The sequence below is a fragment of the Acanthopagrus latus genome, chromosome 3 (assembly GCF_904848185.1).
Source record: "Acanthopagrus latus isolate v.2019 chromosome 3, fAcaLat1.1, whole genome shotgun sequence".
NCBI lineage: Eukaryota > Metazoa > Chordata > Actinopteri > Spariformes > Sparidae > Acanthopagrus > Acanthopagrus latus.
In genome coordinates, this window is record NC_051041.1 from 12,455,032 (window position 1) to 12,479,759 (window position 24,728).

A 24,728-nucleotide genomic window follows, 5' to 3' on the forward strand; every position below is an offset into this window, starting at 1 on the left:
TGTCTTATTAAGCACTCTAATTAATTCATGTTCTGATAAAAAAAAAAAAAAAAAAATCTGTTAAGACTTTAAGCACAACACTGATGGTTCCAGAGCTGAAATATGTCATTTTCTATGTAGTAGTCCATGCTGAGTTTATGCACAATCTTCTCATATTGGTTTGGTTTAGACTTTCATTGACTGGAATATCAGTTACTTGTTGATTATAACTTTATTTTATAATTCCTGATACTTATAGAGCTTATATCAATATATGATTGTTATGTTAAACATGCGGGTTAAGAGGTTTCGTGGAATTTATATTTATGTTAAGTGCAGATTGTTTCATTTAGCATGTTTCTTCATGATGCATTTTAAAGTTAGTCACCTGTCTAGACTAAAAGGGGAATCTTTGTTTTTCTCAAATCTGTACCTTAACTCTGCTCTTAGGTACAATTGGGGGTTTTATTGGCCACTGTCCTGCCTCCTGTGTAACTTTCTTATTGTTCTTATAATTTATTGTTCTTGAATCTTTTGAATGAACTCATTTGAAGTCAGATGGAAATATATGTCCTGTGACCGACTGTCCTCTGCCCTGACACCTGAACAGCGAGAAGTCTGACAGACGTGTTGATGATGCCGCTACCTCCACCAACCGACAGATGAGTTTGTGATTTGATTTTAAGTTGATCTACGGGCTGCTGCACCAGCTGACACCTTCCTGTGGCCTGTTCACCCAAAATGTAAGGGGTGCTGAGACTCTCCCGATATACTGATATGCTAGATCCTGTTTGACGAACAATGTTGTCTGTTGAGAGAAATGAGCTGAGCTACAGTTGTTGTTGAGGTGTGAAGGCAGAAAAGGTAGAGCTCAGTGATGCTAGGGCTGATTTTTGGACGTTTTTCCTTTTTGTTTTTTGACCTTCGATTTGTGCTGACCTTAGAAAAGGAATCTTTTGTCATTTGAACTCATTTCTGTACTTTTTCTTTCAACTGTTTTGTGATTTAAACCAAATAGCTCAAATAAAACTGGAGTGTATTATGTATATTCCAACCAAAGCTCTTGACTTGACTTCTTTTTGAGGTGGTCAGATCTGGTCGTCCACAGGTAAAGAGATCCTCGAGTCTATGTGAAAGGCTGATGCATTCATTTAATCTTCTTTTCAGACTCTTCAGAGCAGGGCTGCACAAAGTTGGGCCCATGGGATGAAGCTGACCCGCCATAATATTCAAATCTGCCCACTAGATGATTCTAGAGACAAAAAATGTTTATTTACAAGATGCAATATGTTTGAATTTTAGAAGCGTTCACATATTTTCAGAAATTATCAGCAAAATGTGAAGCTTCATGTTGAAAGAGCTTTCTGAAGTTACCACTCCAGCGCCATCACTCCCTCAGCTACTGTTGGCAGCATTTAGCACTAACTCCATTTGTTCTAATCATGAATTCAGCAGGTGGCAAATTCTGACATGTTTTCACCTTTTATCACTGATTATGATATAAAACTCTTGTTTCATTTTTTGTAAGAAAAAATAAAGCTCTTTTAATACGTAGGATCAATACTTAATTTTTCATTTTCACAATCTGAGACCAGCGGGTGGAGTGACACTTTGAAGTCAGTTGGTATACTAGAGGCATTTTGCATCTTTAAAATGCTACAGTTTGGGCATTGTAGTTTCTGGGCTGTCTTCCTCAAAGGTGTCGGCATGTAGTATGTTGATAAAAGAATTCTGCGGAGGCAAGGCTGGGTGGAATGATAGAGCAGTCTTTATTGAGACAAACTTCGGTTAGCCGAGCGTCCGAGCAGAGTGTGGCCCCACATCTGATGTTCTCCAAACAGGGCAAAGTAATGCCAAACGTTTTTGCCCTCTTGCCCTATCAGAACTCCTACGCCTTCGATCTTAGGAATTCTACCAAATGCCACCCCCCTTTCTCTGGTGTGGGGGCCTTTTTTAAAGTCTGTTCTCCATAACCGCCTACTTGTCCCAATTGGTCACTTTGGTGGGTTCAAGGTACATCTATCCAATGGGAAAGAAGAGAAGGATGGGTCTGCCTCACATCCTCTATGAAATAACTCTTGTGTGCGTTACTTAACTTTGCTGATGTCAGCTAAAGTGGACAGGATGGTCTCTCTACACTTAAATGACAATGTATACCTTGAGTCAGCTCTTAACCTCTGGTGTGGGCTCCTTCCTGTAGCTTATCTCTGATGCCCACCTCAGGGCTGATCAGGGCTCCTGGTTGTGGGGACCCTCACACTGTCACATTCCCGCAGTTGTCTAAGGGGAGCATCTGGTCCCGTCTCATCCTGTCTTCCTCCTATTCACTATTGTTTTAAACCCCAGGATGTGTAGGAAACACACAGACACTACAGCATCTACTTTGACCAGCTCATATTCTGGATCGCTATGACTCAACAACTTGCGGTCTGTTTGCATTGCTTTTTTCAAATGTGTTACGTTGCGGTCTTTGCTGCGCATGTATTGTCAAATTGATGAAGATGTTTTCTTAATTTGCTTGTGTTCTGTCTTTTTGCATGTGTTTTCTTTAGTTGCAATGCTGTGAGCTCTCAGGGCCACCATTTTTTTCTGGCTCCTCCACCTGATTTATCTCACTGTTGAGTCAAAAAACATGGGGTTTCTTCATGAGTGAGATTGCCAACACTAACTTCTCCTCTTTGTCCCCCCCCCCGGATGGTTTGAAAGTCATTAACAGGACCTGAAAACAACATCTGGCTGCCACCGCCACCACCACCCAACTAAAACCAAATCATCTGTGAGGACAGGATTGCAGAGCGATCCCTTCTTAGGAAATACAGAGTTTGGTGTTTAACATCTTGTCCTGAGATTCACAACATATTTTTTAAGGATGCGTGGTGTGTGTGTGGTGCCTCGTGTCCCTTCCATCCCGAAAATTACATCACCCTCGCCTGTTTGTGCCAAAGTCCCATTCCGTGTTGCTTATGTCAGGGTGTAACATACAGAAAATTGATTCCGCGGGCCACTCAAACACTCACCAAATAAACACAGATGTTGTTAATTAAATAAGTTCCCCAAAGGCTTGGGAACACTAAAAAGAAACAAAAAAAAAGCATGTATTTGTTCTTAAAACAGCAGGAGAACAATAAGTTTATGGTGACTTCTGAACTGGAAACCAGCCGTTTCAATGCAGGTATGATTTGATGATGTTTTACACATTTTGAGTGTAAAAAAATAATAATAATAAAACTAAAAATGGTCAAATTCAAGCCTGCTGGTCCTGTTTAGGACATTGTAAAATGGCTCATAAATTCCAGGAGCATCAGAGCTCCTGCTCCAGTCAGATCACTTTAACTTCTCCTCTTAAAGTGGGACAAAAAGCTGCAAATCAACGCTGTTAAACAGGCAGAGGTTGGAGGAAAAACTTTGCAAGGGTGCTTTTCTGTTTCCAGCTTGTATGTTTGCACTTGTAAACCAGGAGACGTTCACAGCCAGACTACAAGTGTATTTCACTTTTCTCTGGGGGAAGTGTTCCCTAATTGCTCCATCACAGCCTCAGACGGAAAATCCTCGCTCCTGGCTCTTGGCTCTGCTCGCTCCTGGCCAGCAAGCAGTGATTCAGATCGCATGTAACAGGCTGCAGCCGACGACTCACTTTTTCCGACGACTTCAGGCACCAGAGCAGAGTCGCAGCAACTCACTCTCACACACACACACACACACACACACACACACACACACACACACACTGCTCCGTGAACGCTGGGGTTTCTTTACAAGGTAAGACACATTTTGTATATACACAAGGCATGTGTGGAACTGTTGTGTGCTGATAGATTTCTTCAGGGGAAAGACGTTTGCACGAGATGAGGTTGTGTATTTTGCGTCACTTTTCCGACTCTCTTATCTTCTGCTGGGAAGCCGAGCGAGATACCGAGCCCACTTCCGGTTATAACAAAAGAGGTAAAACATTCATTTGAGCCGTAGCTGCTGGGAGATTTGGATACAAAATAAATGATAATCAAAGATGTTTATTGTCGAGGAATAGCGCTCTTGTAGTGTGTGACTGAACACACCTCGCTGTCTTTCTGTTATTTTATATCAAACGAATGCCTAGCTAGCGTGATTTCTTCGCGCTTTTATTTTGAAGGTGAAATCCTATTTTGCAAGCATTGTCTCAGATTTTTCTGCAAGTGAAAAGTCTTTTGTTTGACTTTTTTTTTCTTAAATTCATTGGTGGAAGAAACGTTATTTGTGTACCAGTTCAGCAGTGTGAATAAAGCCTTTATTCAAAATCCTACTGTAAAAGCTATTATCAGTCAAATGTAGCTTACTTGAAGGAGCACTCTGTCGTTTTGGGTAAGACATTTTAATCAGAGGAGAAAGATCTTCATTGACTAACTAAACAAACTCTCTTTGTTTCCATGACCGAATGAACTGAATAAACAAACTGACCTTAAAGCGCAGCACAGTTTCATTCTGTTTTACTTTGCTTATATGTGGCGGACCCCGCCACCTTTACAACTTAAAACAGTGTTTTGGGGGCCTTATTTTCCTCTCGCAGCTTGTTGTTTCAGTCATGGAAAAAAAAAAACAATCTGAGTTTGTATTATTGCCTCAGTAATATTCTGAGTCTGAATTTCATCTCTAAAACTACGTAGTTCCCCTTTAACTGGTCTAAGTTAAAGTGACCGTCTTGTTTTGGCCCTGTGCATGATATATTACTTTAAAAGGACGTACTATAGTAAATTGTTAATACTGATGCATCAATGTGTAATTAGCGTTTTTACCAGCCTACTGTAGCTGGAGGTTAAGCTAGTCTTAACACGTTTATAGCAGATGGTTTAAGCGTGCCAGACTTTTAGAGTGGAAACTCCTCCTGAGTGGAGCTGCGAACATCTCAAGATGTGCCAACTACACATGTGTAGTCGAGTAAAAAGCACTGATGTTTTGTGAAGAACTGTGGGTAAATCAGGGCCTGTATGCCTACCATCTGTGTCTGACCAGGCTGGCTGTGAAGGCAGACAAGGTCTTCATCAATACATCTCATCCTCCTCTTGATGTCTATATATGCCCCGAGATCAGAACCATCTGAGCAAAAACTAGTTTATTCTAATGGCAATAACTCAGTTAAACAAACTCTTGGGGAATATAATCTTTATGATAACTGTTAAAATTTTTTTGATTGTTTGTATTACAGTTGGCTCTTGTTGTTTTTTGTCTGTCTGATGTGTTTTTACTGAGTCTTTGTGTTCTGCATTGAGCCACAAATAGGACATTAAAGTTTTGTGTAAAAGTGGAAGTCTAAAGAGGCATAAAATGGAAACGTTAAAATACATGTACAACAAATTGTACTGTAGCACAGTACTTGAGTAAATGTTTCCACCACCGCTCATGAATAATTAGTCGCCCATTAAAATCTTCATTTCTTCTTGACATGTAAACTGTTGACTGTCTTGAAATGTAATGGGATTGTGCATGTTTTATCAATATTATCACTATTTGCTTTGCAAAGTGAGATGAAAATGCTTTGGTCTGGGTTTTATGTTGGCGAGAGGAGAGCTATTGTGTGAATAATGGAAAAAATGCTCAGTGGATAAAATCTGTCATGATGCCAACGACTGGCCTCTCCAGCTTTTACAGCTGTGTGCTTGTGTGTGTGTGTGTGTGTGTGTGTGTGTGTGTGTGTGTGTGTGTGTGTGTGTGTGTGTGTGTGTGTGTGTGTGTGTGTGTCTCAGTCAGTTTGGAGATGCTCCAGGGGGCAGTGAGCAGGGCCGTGCTCTGCCTGTCCTGCTCCCTCCTGTTGGGGGTCTTCCTCCCAACAGAGGGTGCAGAGGCAGCAGGGCCTCTTCCTACTTTACCCCCCGAGCCAGTTTCCGGGGAACCAGACTTTGAGGATCTGGAGTGGGGCTCTGGATCATCTCTCCTGCACCTGCTCCACAGCTTCCCTGCTGACAGCCCCTTCGTAACAGAGACCCCGGGCAAACCAGTCAACTGCACCCAGCGCTTCTGGTTACCACCGTCCTCCGAGATCTGCTGGGAGAACATAGCCGGACCCGAGGAGTTCGCCAGGTCCCGTCTGCTTGTTCTCCAGAACAGGGCTGCCCTGCAGGCGGTGTCCACCTCCAGCGGGGTGGAGGAGGGAGGGAGCTCCTACGAACACCAAGCAAGAGAGGAGGTCCAGGGGATCCACTCAGACCACCAGAATATGGTGGAAACTATGCAGACCATGGAGAAGGTGTTTGTCTCTCTGGCGGAGAAGAGGAAGGAAGGGAAGGAGCAGGGGGTCCTCACGAGGTGAGAAACGGACGTTCATGGACCATTTAACAGATTAATTAAATTGAATTAGAATAATTATTGGGGTGTAAGGGGACTGAATCACATATTTTGTTTAAAGAACAAATCAAGACCACTCCCCGTGTAAAGAGCTACTAATTAAACTGTCATTACAGCCACAGAACTGATGGATTTTTCCACAACCCAGCATTGAAAATATAGATCAGATGATGCTGTGTCAGAGACATTTCTTCTTAACAGCTGCTCCACAGAGCGCAGGACTAAAAGTCACAATGGAAACCATCTTTTAAATTTTTTTTCTTCCCTTTTTTTTCTTGTTTACAAAAAAATCTCACAAGGGAAGAATTCCTCTGTAATGAGTAGGGGAAAACATAACTTCTCCTCCCTTTTCTTACGTAAAAAGAAATAAATCATAATCTTCCCACTTTTTTTTCTGACCTCTGCTATCCCACAAATAGTTTTCATACATTTCCCCAACACTGGATTTTGTGTTGAAAGTTTCTTTTCCATTTAAACTTCATACTCTGTTTGTAATCAGATCTTACAATCCGCAAACAGCAATATTTAAACTGTGGTCAGTACACCCAATCTGTATATCAGTGGTCTGACTTTCTGGAGTGGTGGAGGGAGCTGAACTATTCTTTGCTTACTTTAAAGTAGAAATACCACACTGCAAAAAAAAACTCACAAGCAAAAAGTCCTGTACTGAAAATGTTACTGTGTGTGTGCTATATGACTGTAATTAAGGATGATTGGTATGAATGTATTAATTAGTTCATAAGAAGACATCATATTATTTCTCAAAGGCCTTCAAATGTTTTTTTTTTACTGCAATAATTCTCCCTTCAGAAATGTACTGGAGTAATAGTAACAGTGGCATGAAAAGAAAAGACTCAGTTTAAGTACAAGTATCTCAAATCTGAACTTAAGTACAGTACTTCAGTAACTGTACTCACAATTGACCATCGGCTTTTCTTTGTTGTATATTTATATTTTCATAAATACATTAGACCCACGCTTTTCAGATGCCCAGCACACAACACAGCTTCAAGTCCCGCAGTAAGAATGAACTACATAATGATTGACTGCTGCTCCAAGCCAGCTGTGAGATTATTCCTAAATCGCTGTTAGTGAGGGAGTCGGGAATCCTTGTGTGACCCAAACACAACACTGCATGACAGCCAAAGGAGACCGAGCTGAAACAGCGTCCAGACAAGCAGCTGAGTCGTTTCAGCACTCATCTGTCAGGACATCTGGCCGAGACGAGGCTCTCAGGAGAACGAGCGATCGTCCATCATTTTTCTCTATTAAATCTGAGGGGAAAACGTGTTACTCTTAAAAAAGTCACAGGGGAATTTCGCACAGCAGTGTGTGAATGTATCTCTGACATTAACTTGTGGTTTGTCGTCGCTTTCAGCATGAAAGAGCGCCTTGCCAACACGGGAGACGACATAGATGGAAGAGAGCACATGGCAAACACCCTGGAGAATCACTTTTCTACTTTGGAGAAGACTCTGCTCAACATGCAGCTTCGACTCAACAAACTCATCCAGCAGTGACGATGATTCATATCTCCTCCCTTATTTGAAATGTATTTATATGTTAAAGGATTGTACAGCACTGAGTGTGGTAACACATACACTAGTATCCTGGTTATGATGATGCTTTTGGAGTATCCGAGTTATGTTTCATGCAAGTGAACACCTTATCCCAGCTGCCAGAAACCTGGATATAACTTGTTTAGAATCAAAACCAAAGTAACGCTCAATACCAGGGTATCAATGAACATGTAAACTCACTCAGTGTAGCAAATGAATGCATGCTCAGGATTATCTTAGTCTGTAATATTAGGACAAAACACACTTGATATGCACCTTAAGTCACCCAAATACCTACCAAAGTAACATGTGTAACCTGGAGGCAGCAGAGATCAATAAAGCTCACATTATCAGGGACATGTGATGAACTCTTGCCTTTTTTTCCACACGTTTCACATGGAGATGTCACAATCATATTCATGGAGACATATTATGCATTTTCAGGGTCAAAATTGAATTTTGGGTTACTACTAGAATAGTTTTAAATGCTTTAATGCTCAAAAAACACACATCAGTTCTCTCACGCTGTCCAGTGCAGCGGTACTATATTCCCCATTCTGTAGTGGTTTCAGCTGCTGTCTCTTTAAAGCCCCTCCTCCTGAAATCCCAGTCTCCTCTGATTGGTCAGCTCACACACACCTGACCTAGCACTGCAAACAACAACAGAGCAGTCGTGCTAAATCAACTCCAACATGCCAAACTAGCCGCAAAGCATTAATTCTGCAAATGTGCAACATGGTGACACAGTGTGATGTCACAAAGTAAGGACTATTGGCGATGTGTTTAAGGAGCATGTTTTCTGTCGGGGAGACCTAGAGTTCAGACATGTTCTTAAAGACCCTGTGAGGGTAAAAATGGAGCACAACACAAATATCAGACAGCATGAAACTTTATTTCAATATCAAATCGAAACAATTTTACAACAAATTTACGAGCAAGATGCCTTGTAAGGTGGTAAGCTGTTACTTAAATAGTCACATCTGTTAGGCTGAGGGTGAATTTTCATTTGGAAAGACACAGCATGTTCAGTTGCTTTATAGTTGAACTGGAGAAGAAAAGAAAAAGAGGTATTTGTACTTTTGATCAGTTCAAACAACTTTCAAGTATTTATGAGAAGCTACTCATAATTCAAACATGACATTATATTGGAAAAAAAACTCAGGAATAACTTAGATTAGAAACATCAGCACAATTCACTTTGACATCAGTGTTTGACAGCGTGTCTAAAATAAAGTGTTAACCCAACCATATTTTAAAGGCAATAACAACTCAGGAGCTGACACATCTGTACTCCAGCTGTGTGGAATGGACTCCCATTGTGTCTTGGTCTGTTACATGCAGGCTCCTGCAGGCCTTCAGAAAAAAACAATTCTTTCCTCCTGATAATAGTGCATGGAAAACAGGCATGAACTTTGTAAGTTGCTGCTACTCAAAGATAGTCTTTGACTACAGGCCAAATGCAGAATTGTTCTGAGATCTACTTTTCAACTGCATCTTGTATTAGCACCAACAGTACTTTAGCCTACACAAAAATACTGATTTTGTAGACGTGATCAGTTCTGCAGACAACTCAAGGGGTTATGATTCATCTGAGGCTGCTTTGTTTTGGACACCGTTACAAACTTTGACTCACATAAGGTACATCTTCTTCCATGGTGCTCTAAGACTCTCTAGGTTGTGTTTGAGTCTTCACTTAATTTCACATATGCCCTAGGTGGCTTTACTTTCAGTTCCATGAGGCCTACAGCTCAACTCAGCGTGTTCAAAAGAGTTGATAAATTCCAAGGTGTCTGTCCTGCCAGTCATGTTGCTCTTAATGAATGGTGTGTACACTTCCTAACATCTGTCCAGGTGCAACACACAGCCAGTGTCGCTCTTTAAAAGTCAGCGTCCTCCTCCTGCATTTGCTCCAAGGACTTGAGGTAATCTTGGGCCAAGATCTTCTTAGGCAGGATGTCTGTTGGTTAGAGAAAAAAAAGAGAATATTTCGTTGTTTCAAACTCGTTCTCTTTCTCATTCAATTTATGTTCTTACCGTAGATGTGCAATGCCATCCATGACATGCTAATCGGTCAATCAACACGCTATCACGTGGTAAACTTGAACTCTCAGTGGCATGTTACACAGCTACAACAAAACATGTTTTTTTTTTAAAGCTTTTGTCGAAAACTAATAAACATCGCAGAAAAATCCAAGTCACTCTCTTTAAAACAATGACTTTTTCTGTCTCCATGATGAGGAGACGAACGTCTCAGGTTTTGGATGTCGGGTTTTTTTAAGGCACATTTTTTAATAGACAGTGCTTTGGAGTTTTTCTTTTGTGATTTTTTTGTGTGGTGCACCTCAAATCAACTCAGTTAAGTTAAAGAAGTGATCCTATCCTTACATTTAGAAATTGTTGCTTGTTGTTTAAACTACTTGGTTCGAGTACATGTCATAATTTATAATAGATTCAAATTTTTAAAAAAGCTGCTTACATTTTAAAATGATCAAACAGAGGAATCAACAATGATGGGTTATTACAGTGAAACGATAGGTGTTGCATTTAAAGAACACAAGTTCAGAGTTATAATAAAGAACTGGCTGGAGTGCAGAAATAACCTTTGAGAACTGGAAGTATAGATGTTTTATCATGGTAACTTTAATTGCATTTTGTAATATCAATCAATAATGGGATTATGATTTAGTATATCATACTTCAAATGACTAAGACAACCAGACAGGAATTCTCTACGGGACACACTATGGTGCCTCCTATCGTCCATGCAAAAAAACAGGGCGCACCTCACAGTGTAACACAAGCCTCTGCTCAGTTTGGAGAACTTCGTTTGCTTTTGGGGTACTATTTATAAGAGAGGCAATTCTAATATTCTGCCAGGCTCATGTCTGTCAGTGATGGTTTACAAAATGTTTGTTCGCTGGAGCCAAAGAATCATTTATATCGTCAATTCATCTGTCAATTATTTCTCTAATAAACGATTATGTTTGGTCTATAGAGTATCAGTGAAAAATGTCAACCAGTGTATCCCAAAGCCTAAGATGACAACCTTAAATGTCTTGGCTTGTCCACAACCCACAAGATATTTAGTTTGCTGTTGTAGAGGAAAAAAGCAAATCAGCTTATATTCACATTTTGACTTTATTCTTCAGAAATGATTTACTAGTTTATCTTAATCATTGGACATTATTACAGCAGCTTGACCGCTTACTTGTTGCAGTGCTTATTATATGTCAGTATGCTGCACTGGTACAAGAATTGCAGGGCTTTTGTATTAGACTGCAGTGAACTAGTTAGCTGAGTGTAAATAAAATCTGTGAGGGTTCACATTAATCCACAATTTAAGTTGTAATTTGTATACAGTGACCAAATTCACATGCTGCAGATAGCCCCTGTAGGCTCACCTGGCCGTGTCTGGTCTCACCTGTAAGGAAGTGGAAGGTCTCCGTCTCCTCTGCGGTGTGAGCCAGGTCGCTGTACGACAGGCTGTTGGTCTCCTTCCCGGAGCCGTTGTTGAAGGAGGACAGAGCCAGGTGCTGGACAAACAGCTCCTGCAACGACACCACAACAAGTCAGCGAAGGAGAAACTCACAGTCAGAGCACACTTTTTGAGCTCAAACGGAAACTGGGGCGGCCACATTTACGGTTATCAAGAGAAGCTAACAGCGAGCTAACGCCTGTTAGCAGCAGCAGATGAATGGAGCCGTGAAGTTAGCAGTGCTCAGTGGACCAACGATTTAGCATCAAACCGCGGCTTACTGTCGCCTTGGTGGTGAGGAACAGGGCGTCCTGGTTGATGCTGGAGACATCCGGGGAGCTCTTCATTATCAACCTGACTCTGGAAATCGGGAGTGAGATGTTCTTCTTACTGCTTGACGTTTGGTCATCTTTGTCGGGATTATTTTGAGACATCTTCTTGTGAACACGGCGCCAGACAGGCGGAACTTCCAGTATTGTTTTGAACAGTGACGCGTGGATTCTTCTTCTTCTGTGAAATTAACAGTAGTTGGCGGGTTTTGCGCCGGATTACCGCCACCTGCTGGAGGGTGGAGACACTTCCGGCGAAAACCTTTTTTTTGTGTGTGTTCAGCTAAGACTTATTTTTAAAAATGTAATCATGATGTCATCATTATCATTTTAGCATCATAAAATGTCCACATGAATAATCCCCCTCCTCATAAATTTCTTTACAAGACACTTTATTTTCTTGTTATGTTTTAAATTTCTATTTGATGTATGTTTTTACTAATTTATCATAATTAAAGTTTGAATAGTTATAACCAGTGTAAATTTGTATGGATGACTGAAACTGCCCATTAAAGAATAGATAGATAAACAAATGGCTCCATAAATAAATTAACATGTCATTAAATGCACCAAAAATAAAACTGAAAATAAATGCAGGCATTAATTCATGACATTAATTGCCATCTATGCTTTAATTTGCTCCTGTATTGATCTAACAATGTATTAACTTTCCCATTTTGTTCACCATTTTAAAAATATAATTCATGCCTTTAATGGAACATTAATCAATCTATTTATTGAGGCACTTGTTGATCACTTTAATAATTTGCATCATAGTAAGTACAGGTTCTTTTTATAACTGGATCTTTTGGTGTTCTTTTATTTCCCACAGCATACTGGATTATAATCAACCATGGCAATGGTTATGGATGAGATAGCTCAGGAAGTAAGATGTGGAAAGGTTGTGAAAGCTAGAATGTTGCAAATGCAAAGAAAGGATTGAAAAAACAGACAACCTATCAGTAGTCCTTGAGAATGAAAACATTATGCCTAAGAAAGTAAGAATGAGATATTTGAGCTACGTTAGAGACATTATCCCAGCATCACTGCAGGACAATGTAAAGGAAACTAAGATGTGGAGGGGAACATAAATATAGAAAGTGTGATCAAGATGCAAAAATCCAAAGCTGCAACTGTGGTGGTGAACATAGTGCTGCTTTTGGAAGGTGCCTTGTTCAAAGGCAAGCCAGAGAGGTGCAGAAATATAAAGTAACAAACCAGTTTCTTATGCTGATGCAGTTAAAATAGATGAAAAGTGGCACCAGATGTTATTTGTGTACAAGAAACGTGATTAGTAATGGAAGACAAGGTGGAGGGTGTGTAACATTTGTTAGCGACACTCTTCACTTATAGAAGAATCAGTGTACGAAATGAGTATGAATGCATAGCAACAGAAATTGGCAGTCGATATACGGTGATATACGGTGTCATGCTTTGGATTTTTGACCAAATATTCACCATTCCCCCCCCAAAAAAATTACTTGTTGGTACGGTCCAAAATAATTCTTTTTGCTCAGCGTTCAGCCCTTTATTGCATCAAAATAAACAATCACAGGATAGTTTCACATCACGTGAGTGTCCAGGAATATGAGTAACTTATGTGAATGGAATGTAACTGACACTGACATAGGGAGTGATCATTTGCCGATGTTTCCGAGCAGAAAGATGGAGTTTGGAGGGAATTTTAAGGATGAGTGACAAAATGAGGGAATGCTACAAGGCTGTATTTTTCTGAGAGATGCAAGATTGCATGGCAAGATATGATATTTGTTTTATTTATGGGGGAGTCTTGTGTTATCAATTATTTACTTAGAATGTAACCTGATGTACATGAAGAATGAGGCAGGCTACACACTCCGGTACAGTAGGTGGCAGCATGCACCTTTGCACGTTGGTTTGCAAGCAGCCAATAAACTAGAGAAGAAGAAGAAAGGGCAAAGGAGAAGAAGAAGAAGAAGGAGGTTCCGTTAGCAATGGCGGTGATGTGTCTGCAAATGTAAACAATTCCGGTTGCATTTGATGCTTTCGTGAGTATTGTTATTGGTCTAAAGTCACAGCTTGTCATTTAACTTCTGTTGGCCTCAGGAAGGAGACATATTTCTCTCTGTTTGTGTCATTTACACCAGTGTCATTGGTGAAACACAGTTAGCAGGAGCTAGACGAGCGACCGTCATCTCATTGTTGAGCGCTGCATGTGTAGCCGTCCGTTTCTTCCTACCCCGGCGTCGCTTCCCGAGCATTAACGATGCCGCTGGGGTTGAAGCCGTGCTGCGCCGTGTGCAAGACGATCTCCTCGTCGATGTGGAAGAAAGGGAACCAGGGAGAGATCCTCTGCAACAACTGCACGGGAAAGAGCAGCGGCGGCGGAGCGTCAGGACCGTCCATTTCCTCCAGCATCCAGCCCAGCAATGGCGGTGGAAAGCAGGTCGGTTTGTTGTGCCTTCTTGTGCGGAATATTAGCATCACACATTGTGGTCATTTTTTAAAGGGAACCCCCTACTCTAAAATACAGTTCACACGCCAGTATGTGAACTAGTTTTACACCTCAGTTTTGCATATTTTGATGTACTTCTTTGAGCTGAAAGGCAGAATAACTGAGCCCAATGCAGTGATTATAATCGATCACAGAGCAGCTCCTGGTTTTTGCTTTGATATGAGCATGTTTTTTTTTTTTTTTCAATTCTAATGTTGACACTCTTATTTCCACTATAGGAAGACCATTGTCTGTGTCTGTCGAAGATGAAGGTAGACTCCAGGGATACAACAAGTAGTAAATTCAATGATTCTTGAAAATCGGCTATTTTGATAATAAAGTATCTGATCAGGTGAAAAATGCTAAATATTTGCTTGTTTGAGATCCAAGAATGTGAAAATTTGCTGCCCTGTTTTGATTTAGATCACTATAAACAGAATTAGGGCTAAGTTAAGGATTAATGTCATTGCTGATAATTTTTTTTCAAATAACTGATTGGTTGTTTGGTGTATAAAATACCAGAAGATGGTTCCCAACATTGAAGTTGATATCTCCAAGTGTCTTGTTCTGTCCACAGTGCAAGAGCTGTCATGGAAGAGCAAAGAAACCAGGAAACACCCACATTTAAGAAGCTAGAATCAGAATATTTGGGCTTTCTTTCCTTTTTAAAAGTTACAAAACTGATTAATCAGTTTTCAAACTGGTGATTTGATAGTCTACAATTAATTACAATCCTTGCAGCTCTAAATATAATGTCTTGTTGTTTCTGACAGTAGGTCAGATGAAACAGGCACTTGGAAAGCTATCACTTCAGGCTCTGAGACATTATGAATTCTTTATTTTTCTGATCTTTTCTATAATTACCACATAATTATGGGCTGCGGCCCTAGTACAATTTGCTGTAGGGTGAAGGTGGCTTAGCTGCAGCTAAATCCCTGCCGTCTGTTGCTTTTGCCTATAGTCCAAGCAGGAGATCCACAGGAGGTCCGCACGGCTGAGAAGCACCAAATACAAAGCTCCTGCGTCTGAGAAGAAGGTGTCAACAAAAGGGAAGGGGAGACGACACATATTCAAACTCAAAAATGTAAGTTAGAGCTGGATTAATCAGAGAATTGGGATATTTCTCTTATTCTCTCTCTTATTGTGCTTCAACGTGAATTTACCTGTTTCTGATCCCTTTCCTCAGCCGATCAAAGCACCAGAATCTGTTGCAACAATCATCACATCAGAATCAGTATTTTATAAGGTATGTTGTTTATTCAAGCGAAAATAATTTCATGTTTCTGTTCAATATCGTGTTTATTTTAGTTAGCTGTGAGAGAAGGAGTCCAACTGTTGTCATCCGCAGTGTTTACATTTGTGTTCACAGGGTGTATACTACCAGACAGGAGATGTGATCAAGGTAACAGATGAGGAAGATGGGAAGCCGTACTACGCTCAGATCCGAGGTTTTGTGCAGGACCAGTACTGTGAAAAGAGTGCAGCGCTGACCTGGTTGATCCCCACTCAGGCCAGCCCAAAGGACCAGTTTGATCCCGGGACGTACATTGTTGGTGAGGAATTTAAGATTCAGAATTTTTTTTTAAATGTTCAATAGTTTACAGGAAGTTAATAATCGCCTGTTCTGCGTCAGGTCCAGAGGAGGATCTGCCGAGAAAGATGGAGTACCTGGAGTTTGTGTGCCATGCCCCGTCTGAATATTTCAAGTCGCGGAGCTCTCCGTTCCCCACCATCCCCATCCGACCAGAGAAGGGCTACATCTGGAGCCACATAGGACCCACACCAGCCCTCACCGTCAAAGAGTCTGTCAGTGGCAGCAGTTAACACAGCAGAAATATGGACTGAATCTGTTGCTTTGAAACAGATGTTTGTACATTTATGTAATATAACGAAAACAAAAAAATGGTTGTTAACCACAGCCATTACTTCAAATTGAAGACAGGTTGTAATTTGTTAACAAAGGAAAATCAGGTGTGAATGCAATTTAAAACAAGTTGTTTACACAGCTGCGACTTTGGAATATTACTTTTTGTACTAAGTGTTAAATAAAATGCTCTTTTCTACCATCTCTTTTGTCTGTGACTGAAAAATAGTGTTTATTTATTTATTGAGATGCTGTGTGGGAAGCAGACCAACATTAGTTCTTTTTTCTTTTTTTGTGTTATATTTATTTTGTGTGTGTGTGTGTGTGTGTCTATATATATATATATATATATATATATATATATATATATATATATATATATATATATATATATATATATATATATATATATATATATATATATATATATATATATATATATATATGGAAATTTTCATAGTGACATGGTGTCAGAGACATGACAATTATTTATGACTTAATACTGAATTACTGCCTTGATGAGTGGAGAAGATCTGTCATCTGATATGTCCTATGAGCCAAAATAGCGTACCATTGGGCTTAAAGTCATTAATATTTATAATGTTACTGCAAAATAAAGTATTTATAAAGTAGTTGTAATCTATGGTCAATCTCCTACCACTGAAAAGTATGTTAAAGTTTTCATAGTCCACAAAACATTTCTGGAGCATCACAGCAAAACAGTTCCCTAATGGATTTGAAAAGGGGTGTAGAGATAATAAAATGACTGAATCTTCATTTTTGGATGAACTTATCCTTTAACAATACCAAAACTCCACGATATGTCCAGCACGCGTATTTTTCCATATCCTAAAGTGAAGTCATGCCCCAGAGAGCAGAAGCTTTCGCTCAGCCTCGCCGAGTTCAGCCGAAGAAAGAAGCGCGCAACAGTGATTCCTCTCGCTCTGCGTCTGCACTCTTTGATAAACATCTCAGTCAAACTTTCAAGCCTCACCTCGCCTGTAAATCTCCCGTGTGTGTGTGTGAGTGCGAGTGTACGACCACAGTCACCCTGAGCTCTTGTCGGGAGATGGATGTTTCACAGATGACATTTGTTTTTATTTTTTCACTCCATGCGCTGGACATTATGAACGCTTCCTGATCCCATGAACAGGCAGGAGTATGGGCAAGTTCCAGTCCAAACTCGGTGAGATGATTTATAACAATTGTCTTCAGCGTTGTTTTTCAAAGATCGTGGTGCCGTGTCTGACTTTGTATTATTACTCCTTTTCCTCTCACTGTCCGGACAGCATCGAAACGCAGACAGAACCCTGAAGGTAAACGGATGCTGGACAAATCAAATACTTCATATTGTGCTTGTGCGAGTGTCCCAGTTTGTTCTCTTGTTTCCGCAGGTGGTAGTTTGGCTTCCAGTGTGCCGAGCTGTCAGAAGGAGCCGGAGCAAACCCACATCCTCAAAACCAAACTGACAGAGGTAAAAATCCATTCATTATTTAATGTATTTTATCATTTATTTTCTGATATTTTTAAGTAAGACACAATGTACAAATAACCTCTGAAGGGATCCACCTGGAGAGACCACATGATGCTTATTTTGGTTGTCTTTTACACTCTACTGCTCTGGTATTGATTGATTATCAGATGGTAGGTACAGTGATGGATACAAACCAATCAGCGCCCCAAACTGGAGATATACTGATGTTGTTCATTTAGACTCTGCAAGTCTAGAAAATCTGCTTTTTTTTTTTTTGTCTTGTCTGAATCAAGAATCAGTAGCCTAAGGATAGAGGGTGTCATAGTTATTTCTGTATTAATACAATTAGTTTAAACTGAAAATATCTAAGAACACCTGAGGATTTAAGGGCAGATTTCTCTCCCGCAGAACATCCTCTGAAATGTGTCAGAGATGCCTGTTCTCATACTCGGGCAACACAAACACAGCCATTAGCCGCCGTGGGTGCCAACAGCTTCATCTCAGTTAAGCCAGTTTTGGGGTAAACAGTGTTTTCTCTCATCACGTCCAGGGAGACATAAAAGGTGCTTGAAGGCAGTCGTATATTTATTCTTCCGCCCTTCCTGCTCCATCTCTATAAAGAGACTTCCAAGCCTGTGAAGTGCAAAACACCCCCCCCCCCCCCCCCCCTTACGAACAGCAAGGTCTTTATACCAGACTGAACTGGGGAAAAAAAAAAAAAAAGAAGAAACCTCTCCACATCTGGTACTGCTTTTCCTGCTCCAGACTCACAGACTGAGAGGGGAAAGACGTAGGGAAAGGGAGGGGGGTTGATTGCGTAAATGGCATCACATGTAGGCTGTTGGCATTAATGATGAAGTCACGTTTTGGGCTTGGATTATGTGAGAGAGAAGATAAACAGTTTTTCAGCATTGTCTTCCATCCTATTAACTATAAGCACACGGATTTGGTCTGTGGTGGAAATAAATGAGAGATGTTTTGTGTTTTTTTTTAAAGATCACAGAGACAGTAAACTCACTTACCACCCAGCTTGATGGGGTTTTTTTTCTGTTCTTCAGCCTGTTTGATGTGATTTAGCTGCTGAAATCAGGAGATTTCATATGAGTTGAGTCAGCTTTGTCCAATTTGAGGGTTTTTAAAGCGTTAGAAGTTGAGGATATGTGTGAACCGTACTGTATGGGAGCTCTGGAAAGTTCTGCTGTTTGGAAAAAAAAGCAGTTTAAAGGGTTGTGGTGGGGTTTGGGAGAGCTTCCTGCTATTTAATTTTCCAGCCTGTTATACTTTGACACCTCACAATGCCATCGCTGTAAAGCGCAAATGAAAGAGGAATCTCACCGTATGAGATGCATTATATTGTTTCCTGTCAGCTTTTGGGCCTACGTGAACCCTGTCTTGCCAGAAGCTTGACATTTAAAGTGGCCTGCAGAGTTGTTCAAAAACAGTTATATGGACAGCTTGCATTAATATGTCAAACTAAACAATGATGGATAAGACAGTAAAAAAAAACATGAAGTAATAACTGAAGAATCCCACCCCCTGTAGATGCTTACTTACCTGTCAAATTCCAGTGAGCCAGGCTCAGAAAACATCGCTTTCCAAAGAAAAACAAACCTGTTTGCTCTGATCTCTGGATTGTGTGTGTGCGTGTGTATGCCTCTTCATGTGTCAGCCTCATATCATCTTACATAACTGACAACTACGAGTGGTTACTGTGACTGCCAAGCTCAAAGAAAACTAATACACTTGTTATTTTGTTTGCCCAGTTAGTCCGCCCCTCAGTCCAGTTGTCCGACTGACAACTTTTGTATGATACGAAAAAATACAGTACGATACGATACGATACGATACGATGGAATCCAATGAGCTTCGCTGGTATGGAATACAATACAATAGAAAACAAAAAGAAAGAATCCCATACAATAAAATATGTTATGATATATTCGTTTTTTGTGATTAGATTTGAGCCAAAATCCACCCTAAAATCCCAAATTGTTCAATTACGTCTTCTTTTATTTTGAAAATCCCTCCAGAATTTGTATTTTTGCCTTTCTCTCTTTCTCTTTGGGTTCCTATGGGTGCTAGAAATCCCTGACAATATTTGAATTTTTAATGTGATTTGAGAAGCACTTAGAATTGTGTCTTTCTAAAACATTTTGAGAGTTTTTTTTATTATTAATCATTGTTTTGTCCTCCTGCACTGAAAAGCAAGAGAGAAATGAAAGCACCAGCATGGCAGCAACCCATTACTAATGTCTCACTGAGATAAGATGAGCGCGCCCATCTCACACCCACACACACACACACACCCACACACACACACACACACACAACCGATCTGCACACCCTGTGCTCTCTGCCCGCCACGCTCTGCCTGCTTTGATGCTGGGTTTGATTTCCACTGAAAGAGGGCTTGGAAGTGGCTATAGATGATGCAGGCAGCACAAAGGTGTGCATCTATCCTGATGTCATAACTGTTAGTGGAACAGTAGCTGCCTTTGTTTCAGCGAAAATGATGAAACAGTCTTGGTGATAACTTGATACTTGAATGTGAAGTTTCACTGTGAGACACGGAGGGATGATGCTCTGATGACTTCTGTACCTGGACTCTAATATAATGTCAGCAAGCTCCAACGACTGTTTTTTATGTGTAGAAACACATTGAAACCAAGCCCCACATTTTGTCTGATAGATCTAATTACATTGGATATTACAAAAACTATTGATCGAATTTCCACTAAACTTGGATGGAGGATGTTCTTGGCCTAAAATTGAACCCACTGACTTTTGCTGGGGATCGAGGATTTTTTTTTTTTTTCACTCTCTCTTTCGGGTATGTTTCGACAGTTTCGGTAGCTTCTCAGGGAGTAATGCATGGATCTCGAAGCCGCATTTAGGTGGCTGGTATCTATGAGTGAGGCCTTGGTGGAGGTATGCGCTCTACTGAGTCCCGTTCAAGTGTCCATGAAAGGCACATGAATTATGAGGCAGCCTTCCTGAAAACCTTCACCACACAGAAGCTCAGAGTTTTATCAGTTGTCTTATAGTTAAGGTTCAATACACCTTCACCTGAGGCAAATTAAAGCTTTTTTTTCATCAATTTTCTGGGAGAATTTGTGCCAAAAACAACCAAAAGAATGTTTCTAGACAGGGTGAGTATGAAGAACTGTAATCGGAAAAGTAACCAGTGGCAATTAAAACTGTCAGAAAAGTTAAAAAGTACTATGTTTTCCTCTGACATGTAGTGAAGTAGAAGTGTAAATTTGCATAACATGGAAAAACTCAAGTACCTCAAATTTGTACAGTGCTTGAGTAAAATTGAGGTGGCAACAAGGTCCATATGGATCACCTGCGAAACTGTCTGGAATTTATTGCCCCTATTTGTGTGATTTTACATTTAATGACCGTGTGAAACTTCAGGGACGCGACTGCTACATGTGACGGGGATGAAAAGGTCAGGTTGTCAACATTTTAAAGGGAAGAGCCATGTGGGAAATGTCCAAACCATCGTTGACCTTTATATTTTTCCTCCATCTCTCTTTCCTTTGCTGCTTCACATTCTTTCCTTCTGTTTATAGGAAAATCAACAAAGACCACTTGACTTCTTCATTGTCTGAATACACTGGAAAAGATGTTGGTTACAGGAATGGAAGATGAATCAATTACAGTTTCCTAGAGAGACACAAAAACCCCCGAATGTTCGGCATTGCTCACATCTGGAGAATGAACCGCACTCTCGTGGGGCATGAAAATCACTTAATTGCTTCCTCTCTTCGTGCCCACACCCTCTCTTTCTTATGGGCCCTCCATTAATGTATAATTCTGTCACTTTTGTTACAGAACTTGTACGTAGAATTGAGGGAAAACAAGTCCGACCGTGACCCCAGAGGTGAGTAGAGAATTTCACGTGTCACACCGACAATCTATGTTTTATAACGACATTAATTATTATTGTGTTCATTCTGTGCATTAAATAAGCTTGAAAAGTCGCCTCCCCTGCTTTCAGGGAAAAGAAAACACTGAAATGAGAAGCATCTGTTTTATATTTGTGAGGGAACGCTTCAACTTTTAGATTTACAGCTTTTAGTTTCCCCTCTGCCAAGCATTTATTAAAAACAAGGGCTGATGACAAGTAATGCTGACATCACAAAGACACAGCATGTAAACACAATAATCCAAGTTAGGCTACTGTCAGACTGTGAGTCTGTTGGGTGCTGATGATCACAGTCCAGCTCTGTGTGTTTTTAGTGGCTCTGTCGCCAGAGAAAGCACCTGACAGAGACAACAGCACCCACCTCAGGACAAAGAAGAGGAACGGCCATGTTGGTGTGAGTGTATCTTTGACTAATGAGACGCGTCCTGATCATGTTGCAAATCATTTTTGTCTTTTCCAAACGACTTGAAGCACCAGATGGGTGGGACTCTAATGTGCCGGAATAATTGTAGAGCAGATTATTTGTAGTTGTGTTTGTGTATTTTTTAAAGCTCCTTTTTTTCTCTCTTTCTTAAAGTTGAAGCATGCAACGTCACACATCTGCGTAAACCCTGATAGGCAAGTGAGGAAAAACACATTCTGGTGATCCGTTTTCATGAAATGACAAAATAGCAGTGCACAAAGCTAAGCAAAAGCGCTGCTCTCACAGAGAACAGGTCTTTATTGTGGGATGGTACATTTTCTTTTTATTTTGCCCTCCAGAAAAAAAATAAAAAGACTAAAAATCTAAATTATCCTCACAAACTGTTTTTATTGTGTAGAACTGTTTTGCACTTGTTTTCACAAATGGTAACAAAGACATACGAAAATTAAAAACGGCTCCCCAGAAATTTGTCCCACTTGCCTTGTGAGGCGTCTGTCTGCAGCCAATACTAATCAACAATGTACTTTTAAAATTACACACAGTGGTTTTAACTCTGCCACATAAATTACTGCAACCTTTAATTCTACCTTTATAAACTACGGGACCGGAGCTAAAGTTTTATCACAGCTGTAAAAAGTCTGATCTCCTGACTGTATGTGCTTGTCCAGGTCGCGGAGTGTAGCACGGTGCGTGACGAGGACACTCAGCAGGAGTGGGTCTTCACACTGTACAACTTCGACAACAGTGGCAAGGTCACCAAAGAGGTAGGTGTCTTTCAGACAGTAGTTTAAATTAAGTGCAGTTTTAAATAGATTGCCATGTATATGTATGTATCTGTGTGTGCTCTGCAGGACATGTGCAGTCTGATTCACTCCATTCATGAGGTTCTAGAGGCATCCGTAAAGCAGCCTGATGGTGGCACAAAACCCCTGAGGATAAAGCTGGTTGTGACCCCGTCAGCTGACCCAGAGAAGACCTCGCAAAAAGGTAGAGGTTCATTGTCATCAGGGCTCAAGGAAACATAGAGAAAATCTGATGGACAAACATTAAAGAAAGAGGATCTCGCTGCACGAAAACGTCCTTCAACAGTTGGGATCTCACTTAAAATCTCATCTCTGTCATTGCTGTGATGATAACGATCCTCTCTTATCGAAAGCTGCAGCTGAGAAAGAGCCGAGTGCGTCTCAGGAGCTGGGAACTCCCGAAAGAAGGCTTTATTGTGCGGATGAAAACATAGAGCGCAGAAACCACTACCTGGATCTCGCTGGCGTTGAAAACTTCAGCTCCAAGTTCGACGATGCAGGTATAGACATTTTCTCGGTTGTTTTTCTATACCATTATAGTTTTTTCCTCTGTTTTTAATTCCTTTTTTTTTTCTTTTTTTTAACAGAGTCTCCCTCTCAGGAGCCCAGACAGGATGCTCCCTCTGCTCTTCAGCACCACCCTATGGTGATTAGAGAGAGCTGCATCTCCCCTGACTCTCCCAGAGGCCTGCCTGTCCCTCACTCACTGAAAACAAAGGCCATCTCGGTGGGGAAAGACAAGAGCGGAGGAGAGGGGAAGTACTTGAGGCTACATGGCCAACACCCTGCTTCATGGTACCACCCTTGCCAGCATGCACCGCAGCGGACTCACAGTAAAAGACTTCGCTCCAGGGCGCAAGACAGTAGGCCCACACCGGGTGGAGACAGGGAGATATTTCCCCACCTGCGGCCCTCCTGTGGAGCATTGGCCGCCACCGCCAAGAGACACGAGCACCACCACCACCACGAGCACCATCATCACCACCACCATCACTATCACCCTTCATAAATGCAAACTGAACACGTGAGGCGGGTGAGAAGAGCTAGTGTTGGTGTAGCAGGTACACGAACCACCTCATTTCTATTCTAAAGTCACCATTATCTACAGTCAGTAAAAGATAATAAAATATGACCTACTTCCTACCTTCCTACCTCCAGGACGGCCAGTTCGATGTTAGCTGAAAGCTGCTTTTGCGGCCACTTAGATTTAACAGAGATTCTTCAAGAGACTAAAATAAGTCCAGTTGCCTACGATGCAGCGCCTAGATTTACCATGACCTGGATGACCGAGAACCTTCATAAACATTACAAATAAAATGACATCTTGTGCTTTGACACTCTTGCTGTCTACAATCTGTATTAATTATACACACGCTCTCATATGTCGGTGAGCTGGGAACGTGCCTGTGCTCTCTCGGTGGTTGTTGATGCTATGGTGCCTCCTCAGCATGGAGGATTGTGGGTCAGAATACCCAGAAAGGCACGATCGCTTATGTGCTGCGAAATGTGACCAGGGTACCCTGGTATTTCTGGCGAACTACATACGACATACAATCTTTTGGAGCGTACCAAATATTTTTCCAGCTTCAGGAGACCATAAAGCTTTGCAAGCACGTGTCATGTAATCCGATACCGGCAAAAGCCGTTTGCTGAGGCAGCTTTCAGGGAACGCAAAAACATTGCAAAAAAAGTAAAACTACAGTAGCTTTGCATCTTCACGAGAGCATTAATCTTTGGCATCTAATGTTTCTGCACAGAGACATGATTGTTGTTGCTGCTATTTCTGCTCTCACAACATTGTTTTGGTTTTTTTTTCTTTTGTGTATTGTGTCCACCTCACAGCGAGGTGTGAATAGCGATAAGGCCCCCTGTGCAATTCAGATGTGTTTTTTCCGGCTAATCTCTGCAGTGCATGTCGCAAATAGACACTGTCCCCGACGAAGGACGTGAGGCAGCTGTTTCTATTAATAGCCTCAACCCACTTACCTACCACAAGACCCCCTGTGCCTTGCCCCTGTCTCGCCACAAAAAGCCTGGGCCTAGCCTGCTCGACAGAGAGTAAACAACGAGGCAGCCGTCACAGAGGAGGCAAAACAAAGACA

General features: G+C 41.0%; 4 protein-coding genes across 10 annotated transcripts; 3 read left to right on the forward strand and 1 right to left on the reverse strand.

The window, feature by feature from the left end:
• The first annotated feature begins 3,522 nt into the window (after positions 1-3,522).
• si:ch211-57n23.1 lies at positions 3,523-8,212 on the forward strand. 4 transcript variants are annotated; one of them, XM_037093195.1, is made up of 3 exons: positions 3,523-3,738; positions 5,701-6,255; positions 7,673-8,212. In XM_037093195.1, exons 2-3 carry the CDS (start codon positions 5,708-5,710, stop codon positions 7,812-7,814), a joined length of 690 nt encoding a protein of 229 aa, XP_036949090.1. In that variant the 5' UTR covers positions 3,523-3,738; positions 5,701-5,707; the 3' UTR covers positions 7,815-8,212. The 4 variants fall into 4 exon arrangements, with proteins under 4 accessions (XP_036949090.1, XP_036949092.1, XP_036949091.1 ...); XM_037093197.1 differs by having other exon boundaries at positions 3,524-3,738; positions 5,697-6,255; XM_037093196.1 differs by lacking the exon at positions 3,523-3,738 and adding an exon at positions 3,764-3,921 and having other exon boundaries at positions 5,697-6,255.
• A 512-nt stretch (positions 8,213-8,724) lies between these two features.
• Positions 8,725-11,837, reverse strand: chrac1 (chromatin accessibility complex subunit 1). Its single transcript, XM_037093601.1, has 3 exons — positions 11,610-11,837; positions 11,275-11,401; positions 8,725-9,810 (listed from the first exon to the last, which is right to left on the reverse strand). Exons 1-3 carry the CDS (start codon positions 11,760-11,762, stop codon positions 9,731-9,733), a joined length of 360 nt encoding a protein of 119 aa, XP_036949496.1. The 5' UTR covers positions 11,763-11,837; the 3' UTR covers positions 8,725-9,730.
• A 1,361-nt stretch (positions 11,838-13,198) lies between these two features.
• Positions 13,199-16,196, forward strand: gatad1 (GATA zinc finger domain containing 1). Of its 2 annotated transcripts, XM_037093599.1 has the most exons (7): positions 13,210-13,684; positions 13,784-14,082; positions 14,370-14,402; positions 15,092-15,214; positions 15,317-15,376; positions 15,500-15,683; positions 15,764-16,196. In XM_037093599.1, the coding sequence occupies exons 2-7, from the start codon at positions 13,903-13,905 to the stop codon at positions 15,952-15,954; spliced, it is 771 nt and encodes a 256-aa protein (XP_036949494.1). In that variant the 5' UTR covers positions 13,210-13,684; positions 13,784-13,902; the 3' UTR covers positions 15,955-16,196. The 2 variants fall into 2 exon arrangements, with proteins under 2 accessions (XP_036949495.1, XP_036949494.1); XM_037093600.1 differs by lacking the exon at positions 14,370-14,402 and having other exon boundaries at positions 13,199-13,684.
• A 599-nt stretch (positions 16,197-16,795) lies between these two features.
• Positions 16,796-24,662, forward strand: LOC119017248 (protein naked cuticle homolog 2). 3 transcript variants are annotated; one of them, XM_037093804.1, is made up of 10 exons: positions 16,798-17,180; positions 17,284-17,310; positions 17,389-17,468; positions 21,306-21,354; positions 21,714-21,793; positions 22,492-22,587; positions 22,675-22,810; positions 22,980-23,126; positions 23,214-23,687; positions 24,536-24,662. In XM_037093804.1, the coding sequence occupies exons 1-9, from the start codon at positions 17,156-17,158 to the stop codon at positions 23,633-23,635; spliced, it is 1,062 nt and encodes a 353-aa protein (XP_036949699.1). In that variant the 5' UTR covers positions 16,798-17,155; the 3' UTR covers positions 23,636-23,687; positions 24,536-24,662. The 3 variants fall into 3 exon arrangements, with proteins under 3 accessions (XP_036949700.1, XP_036949699.1, XP_036949698.1); XM_037093803.1 differs by lacking the exon at positions 24,536-24,662 and adding an exon at positions 23,785-23,909; XM_037093805.1 differs by lacking the exon at positions 24,536-24,662 and having other exon boundaries at positions 16,796-17,180; positions 22,986-23,126; positions 23,214-23,665.
• The last annotated feature ends 66 nt before the right edge of the window (positions 24,663-24,728 follow it).